Here is a 7,732-nt window from a genome sequence, read left to right as displayed (position 1 = left end):
GAATCACCTCGCCAGCAGGTCTGCACCGCTCTGACAATTGACCGGTTTAGCACACCAAAAGTCCTCCTTCCCTTTTTATAACAGGAAGCTTCAAACCAGCCCTTCTGCTGCCCGAGCCCTAAGAGCGGCTGGCTGGCATCTCTCAAAGTTGAGTCCCATGGGCTGTCCAAAAACTACTCACTTGGGAAAGTGATTCTAGAAAGAAATTGGGCTTTCTTGGATATTTATGAAGTTTCTGTTCCCCCATCCAAAAGGTGGAAGAAAATGAGACTATGTAAGCAGAAGAGAACCCCATGGTGCCAAGGCTGCTCACTCCTGTCCTGCTCTGCTTATGTGAGTGAAACTGGACTAAAAAGAAGAATTTGCGTGAAAACCAAAGCCAGGGGCAAGAGCAGCACCCTCTGCTTTATGGACACTGTGGAAAGAAAAAGGGGGTAAGCAGAAAGGATACACAGAAATGTGAATTTGGGAGCACAATGGTGGGAAAGGTGTATGTGACTCTGCAATGCATCTCCATCAGCAAAAGGGAAGAGAGGCAACAGCAACATTAGACTCATCACCTCTGGTCTGAAAAGGCACGACAGAGGCAGAGACTGTGCAGGGCCCCATCCCCTCCCGGCAGCAAGAGGCAGCCCCAAGCGAAGCTGCCTGAACACGAGGGTGTTGAGGACAGACACTCACTCCATTTCTCCATAGCTGTGCTTTCTTTTTATTCATAGTGTGACTGGAATAAATAATACAAACCAGCGTTTCTCTATGCTCCAGCCAACTCCGTTCATACGTCGAGCTCTCACCGATACCCTTCTCTGCCCTAACACTCACCATGGCTGACCATGCATCTGACACCCATTTCTAACAGCTATAGCCACTGCCCAGCACAGGTATTTCGGGATCCAAGAAACCAACTCGCTTCAGCATCCCAATCCCCCCAAAGGTCGCTCCAACATAATCTATCATAACCAGTATTCAATCTCTGTTTGGAACCAGTATTTCTATGTTTCGCATGGAAAAAGTTATAAAAAGTTATGTAATAATCATCTGCAAGTACTGCGATGTAACTGTATCCCAAAATTTTGTTATTCTCCCATTTTAAAATGCTTAATCCCTTCTGCATTTACCACAAAGCTCTTACACTGGAGCAATAAACATGTATTACAACTTTAAGACAGTCTGATTTTTTTTCTGGTAGACTTCTAGTCAGGGACACAATGCCTAGGCTATGCCTTCAAAAGCCTTAAGCTAGGCTGCAGATGTTAACAGCACATTTTCACCATAAACCTTGTTTTACTTGTTACAAGGACACACACAAATCACAACTGCATGTAGATTAGGAATTTTCTACCAGTAAATGTAGTAGTAACCATTTCCCCTGAAATCTTGTTTCTGTGTATTTAAGGTATTTCCCTTTATCATCATTTCAATCAGTTACCCAGTCTACATGATAATCTGCTACTGAAAGGAGTTTTCAGTAGTCTCATTTTTGTTTTCATCCTCTCTCAGGATTGCATTTGTCAGTCTATCAAAGATCTCAATGCAGCTTTTTGCAATTTTTAAATTCCTATTAAAGGAAAATTTCTCAGTGCAACGATGACACCAATGTACAAGTGTCTGGCACAACTGCATATGCAGAGCCTACTCGTCTTGGGGAAATTTTACATTTCCCTAACTGATATATTAGGCAATCTACCCTTCAATCTTAAAAACCCCACAGTTTTCACCTGTTCAGAAGCCTACATACTGATTACGTATTTCAGAAATATTTCAGAAATGATGAACTGCTTTGCGAGCTTGATGTGTTTCTCCGGAAAAACAAACAGGCATGCTCACTTGATAAAGCTCTAGATCATGACCAGGGACGTAACCACAAAGCTGACATTGGGAATTTCTGTTAATGACTATTTTGACTGTAAAAAGCAGGCACCAATTCCGATCTGAAAGCGCTCAGAAAGGTAAAACACATGTAAGAATGCAACAATGCAAGAAGTTTCTTTTCTGTAAAATTAGTTCGTGTCTGCCTCTCTGTAAAGCCCCTTTTTAACACAAGCAGAAGGAAAGATCGGAGAGTTCAACAAGAGTGCAACACCAAGAACCACCGTTCCCCTGCCTTACAAATCAGCAGTGAATGACGAACAAATAACAAAGCAAAGATCAGAATACCTGCTTTTTACTCTCCTGGAGGAAGGGGAAAAAAAAAAAAAATCAAAAGCCATAAGCATTAAACATGTTTCTTAAGAAGCATTTTGCCATTTGGCAAACTGATGCAACTACCTTTCAAACACAGAATTAGTTAGGAAATGTCAAAAAACACATTTTATTTCCGCATACTCGAGTAATTTGACTCCAAGTAGGTTTTTAAACAAGCTTTAACTGGAACAAATTTTGTGCCCTATACAATGCTTTTGGACAGTGAGTCAACGTGTGTGGTGGCCACCCCATTAAGCAAAGAGAGAACAAAACCAGAGGTGCCAATGCGGCTATCAATAAGATAACTTAACTAACAGGCTCTTAAAAAAACAAAACAAAAGGAGAAAGTAAAAAAAGTGTTGTGGCTTTGTCTGTTCACAATAACACCAGCCACTACCACAAATGGAGGGAAAGCCTATCAAAAAATCTTGTAAGAGGGGAATGCTAGTATAGGCTTTTCAAAAGCAGCTATTATCAGCATAAACCAGCCGCATAAATATCTACGCCAGCAACATATGCACTACGAGGGGAAAAGACTGCCAGTGCCACAGCCAACACAATATTATGCCTGTCTTTTCTTCTGCACCTTGAATTCAAAACTTTTTAGAAAAATGCAAAGAACAGGAGACTGTCCAGAGCTATAAAGACCGTAATACCAAAGGTCTGTAGGATCTATTTAACAAGCTTTTCCTCTCACTCAGGAAAATAATGAAACATTGCCTATTTGTTCCAAAAGGTAGTTTTCATGTTCCGACATTATTTATTCCTTCTTTCCACCCTCCTCAAAACTACATGCATTCAGGGCTGAAGAACACCTTCACAAGCCCCAGGTCCGATGAGCAGCACCCGGGCTCGGTCTCCACCGCTGGTGACAGCGGCACCGCTCGCGATGCACTCTGACTTCTCTCCAGAAATGAAGTTCAGGTTGCACTCATAGCGTCCTCAACCCTAACCCCAAAGCTTCTCTCCTCCTCCTCATGTTCCTCAGCTTCTACACCAGACTCTTAGTCATCTCTGTCTTCGTTCCCACCTGGTCTACTTTCACCTCATCACTACCACACAACAGTAAGCATTCGCCTGAAGTGTTGGGCAAACCAGCTGGAAGGTGTCACCCAGACCTCAGCAGCACTCGCTACTCTCTGCATCTCAAAGCCTGCTCCTCCCCAAGCCTTTTTGAAAGGCGCTCTCACGCAGACGCTCTACTACCCGCACTGCAGTCCCATCAGCATTACAAAACCACCACCTTCCATTACCTCACCCAAAGACCTTGCAGTTTGGTTTCAATACCTGGCCAAAAAAACCCCAACAAACCCCTTTCAGCAAACCTACTCCATCAGTTACTTAACACTCTGCTAGGTTTTGCATCTTAGTTCATTACACTTTCAAATGACATAAGTTTCCTGAAAAGTAAATGCAAGTGTTTGCTAGGGAGAGGGCTCCCTTATTTTTGAAAACGCAGCACGTCCACAACCACCCTGCTGCAGCTCCCATCCCGGTGGGGTACTGCTTACAACTTCACTGACTTCCCACGCATTAATTTTCACACTCTTCCACTTTAAAGCAGAAGTTCAAACTAGTTGCTTCAATAGCTACAACAGAAAAGGCCAAAAAGTAATGAATTAATTTAAATGTCACTGCAGTGAGGCTTCCCAGAAGGCTGGATTTCAGACAGATAGCGAGTGTACAGTGCAAAGCAGCAAGCACTGCTCCGACTCGGAGCAATCTGCTCACCCATCGTCCCCCTGGCCACGCAGCAAGTCACACCCCAACTTGCATTACAACCATGTCAACTCCTGCTTCCCTGCCCTATGCAGCTGATGGCTTTCTACATGATAAAATCAAGTTAGCTAATCACGTACACACTAGTTAATGACTTTGAAAGAAAAAAAAAAATGCCTCAGCTTAATATTTGTGACTTTCATAGCAGCTACAGGGCGGTGGGGAATCAAACTACATCTTCTTCTGCCAAATAAAATAAATTACAGGAAGCCAAAGGAAACCCACTGTTGCTTGCAAAGACTTTGCCTAGGCAAGACACAAAGTAAAATACATCTGCTTGACCTTCTATCTCGTTAGTTGATCAAAAGCTGACCAAGACGCAACGCCAGCAGCCATACTCACCATAGTTCTCACCACACTACAGCAGACAAATCACCCCTTCTTTTAAGTGGCAACAGAGAACGCAATACCCACACTATCAAGATCACAGCACACTGGGTCCCACTCGGGCCATGCTGCCCTCCCCGCTTCCCGCTGCTTTATGTCATTGCCCTTAGGGGCGCAGCAGGTCGGGGCAGGAGGTGTTTCCCCGAGTCCCCTTCTCAGCCCTCCCCGCGTGCACGCCAGCGCCGGGGGCTGGAATAGCTGCACGTGGGAAGGACGGTGAGGAAAAAACCAACAGTCTAATCACATTTCTGATACCAGCAAGTCACTCTGTTTTAGCTAGGAGGTGCACAGCAACCATGCCCCATAAAGCACATTTTTTTGTAGACAATTTTTAAAAGAGCTTTGGCCCATTAAAAAAAACCACCCAAAACCAAAACCCAAACAATTAACTGATGAGTAATTACAAACTACTTAATGCACTACTCTTATCATTTGTTTCAAGCCACTAATGCAGCAGCCACTGTATTCAGGTGGAAAGGGATTACGCTGCCATTTTGTAATAAAATACCATCACTAACTTCAGCTAATGTCTTGCTTCCAAGTAAGAGCAGATTCATGAGTTGCATTAAATAATTCTTTTGACCACAGATCAAAGAAAAATGTAGTCTTAAAAGAGTGGTTTAAATAACAAAAAGTTCAACCCTTTAACTAAGCTCTGTTATATCATTTAAAGTATTTAGTTACTCCCCTTTTCAGCCTAAGCTTTGCTAGTAAATGAAGCATGACCATGCTTTAAGCAAGACACATACTATAACACAGACCAGGATTTATAACTTGCTATACAGGTTGCCACCAATAAATCAATACTATATATACACACACTGTATAGTCTTGTTTCAGTGTGAGTTCTGGGAACTTACTGTTTAAAAAAAATAACCTCAAGCTTTTTTGTTTTGTTTTTATTCTAAATGAAAACAAACTTGTTGCTCACGTTTTATTTAACTTCACCCAAATCCTAACTACACTAAGTGTCATTTAGAACAAAAATTCACAATTATTTTTCCTTTGACGACACGTGTTATTAATTTTATTTTTAGATTTTTTTTTTAACATGGTTAACCATTACAGACAGACCAACTGTCCACCCTAAAGCCCATCACAACAACCGCTCAATAATCCTTCAGTCTCCAAATGCAATCACCAATCTGAAAGCTACTTAAGCTGTTTCCTAACATTCAGACATAAAATATTTACCAACAAAAGTATAAATACACACTGAAAAAGCAACCTAAAAATACTTTTAAAACCACATTCCAACAAAGCAGTTCCTTGAGGGATGGGAAAAAATTACCATGGACTTGAACTAACACACGACCTCATGTTTTTGGGCATTGCAGAAGTGGTATAATAGATGAATAAACTACCCTACATCTTGAAAATGTTGTCCAGTGACTCCCCTCTAGTAGGCTTACTTTCACCTGCCCCTTTTACTGCTGATCAAGGGACACACTTAAATGCCCCCATGCTCCCTCACCGACGGTCTTTTTCCCCCCGCAGAAGGGCTGTATACCTGGTCCATGGCGCAGCTGCACAGCCTGGGGGGCATCAGGCACAGGACAGGGACCACAGCATTTTGCAGAGGAAGCTGGATGGGGAACTCATATTAAGAAATAAGCGGTAACAAAAACAAGATCAGAAGCAGCTTACTGGCAAATGAAATTGTTGTTTGATAAACAATTTAAGCAGGAAGAGTATTTGGCAGAGTGTTTTCAGAGAACGGTCCTTGACTCCTGACTAACATGCTTCCTCCCTTGGTCCGAGTTTGTTGACTTTCTGGGCATGCTGTAAGGTTTATGCATTTTCCCATGATGGGGAAAAAAAATATAGCTTTTTTGTGAAGTTGCCTGTAAATGCAATTGGTGGATATTTTCTAAAAAAATTATAGATATAAATAGGAAACAAGAAAGCAACGTTTTCTTTAGTAGTAGCAAAAACCTAAATAAAGTCCCATTTAGGCCTCTTAGTATTCTTTCAGATCTAAATCCCAAATAATGACTCAGCTTGGCGTGACAACACACAACGGTAAAAAGTACGTCTGGCATTTAATACCAATAGCAAGCATTACATATTCTGGACCATTAAACAGAACGCCAGATCTTGAAGCCTTTCAGAAAATTTTTATAGTTTTTAATAATTTATCTGGACGATTACAGTTCAGCGTAAGTGTCACACTTTACACCGAACTTCTGAAATCATGAGGCAGGGGCGGTGGAATGCAGAATGCCTTTTCTATCTAGGTGTTTCCCAAAAACATATTGCAGTACTTAGTTAAGCTCATTTTCTGTGACATGAAAAGGAAAATAGCAGAATTGACTCATGAAGTAAAATTAGCTGATGTACAGTCACAAGGAGGCTGGCTTGGAGGTGACAGCACGCATAACAGCATATAACAAAAAATAACATGCTTAATGTTAGTAGTGTTGCAAGCCAGTTTAGAACCAGAAGTATTTTTAACATGGACCGTCCATTTTTAAAATCAGCATGTCTAGTAACACACCCTAAACTGTGTATCAGGAATTATTATAAAGGCCTTCTAGAAATCATGCATTAACAAAGGCACACATGAAATATTTTTAAAATACTGCAAATCTGGCATTTAGAATCAGTGAAAGGCATGCCTAGCAGGATGAGCACTGGACTACAGACAGCCAGTGTCAACTTGCTCCATGAACACAACCGAGGTAGACAGTACAGCTAAAATACTTTTTTAGCCATGAAAAACTTTTGGTGATAATTTATAGAATTCCCCCACTATTCACTGTGACAAATCACACTAAAATGAAAACAACAGATTTAGCTGCAGTGGCACTGTCAACCTTGCTATGATACACTGTCACTAAAAAGTCCTTAATTTTGGCTATCAAATACAATTTCAATTTCTTGCACTTTAGAGCAGTAAAAACAATTCTGTGAAGACTCTGTGTTTACAATCCCTCAGTAAAGAATGCAGCTGTCTCAATCAATGCTGATTGTCTGTTAATTAGTTCAGTTTTACAAGCTGATGGAACAGATTACTTCATTCCCTCCCCACACACAGAAAGAAACTCTGCAAATAGTTATCTACAATACAGTAATTTTTGCTTCCCGGCAATTTGGGGAGGTAGATGATGTACTAGGGAAGTAAAGTGATGTCTTTACCAAGAAATCATTTCAGTTTGTATCTTTTCAAGGCATTCTGTCATACAGTGATTTTCAGTCCCTATATATACACACACACCTCTCTCCCCCTCCCCTATATGAAAATTGAAATAAACAGCAACACTTTCCGATACGGTGGGAATACCTCCGCTTTTTTTTGCTGTGGCTGAAACCACATCCAGAGTTATTCCAAGTCCTTTATGAACAAGAGTCAGGTCCTCGTGAATAATTTCCTATCTATATT

At 41.3% G+C, this 7,732-nt stretch overlaps 1 protein-coding gene across 1 annotated transcript in view; it reads right to left on the bottom strand.

Annotated features, from left to right (window-relative positions):
- Positions 1-5,869, bottom strand: part of CUX1 (cut-like homeobox 1) — a 208,358-nt gene extending 202,489 nt beyond the window's left edge. The window contains 1 exon segment of the mRNA XM_009319326.1: positions 5,861-5,869. Coding sequence (XP_009317601.1) covers positions 5,861-5,869 — 9 coding nt within the window.
- Between the last annotated feature and the right edge of the window lie 1,863 nt (positions 5,870-7,732).

The sequence above is a fragment of the Pygoscelis adeliae genome, unplaced genomic scaffold (genome assembly GCF_000699105.1).
Source record: "Pygoscelis adeliae isolate BGI_AS28 unplaced genomic scaffold, ASM69910v1 Scaffold282, whole genome shotgun sequence".
Taxonomy (NCBI): Eukaryota; Metazoa; Chordata; class Aves; order Sphenisciformes; family Spheniscidae; genus Pygoscelis; species Pygoscelis adeliae.
The sequence above is the reverse complement of the archived record's forward strand: the minus strand, read 5'-3'. Positions and strand labels throughout refer to the sequence as shown.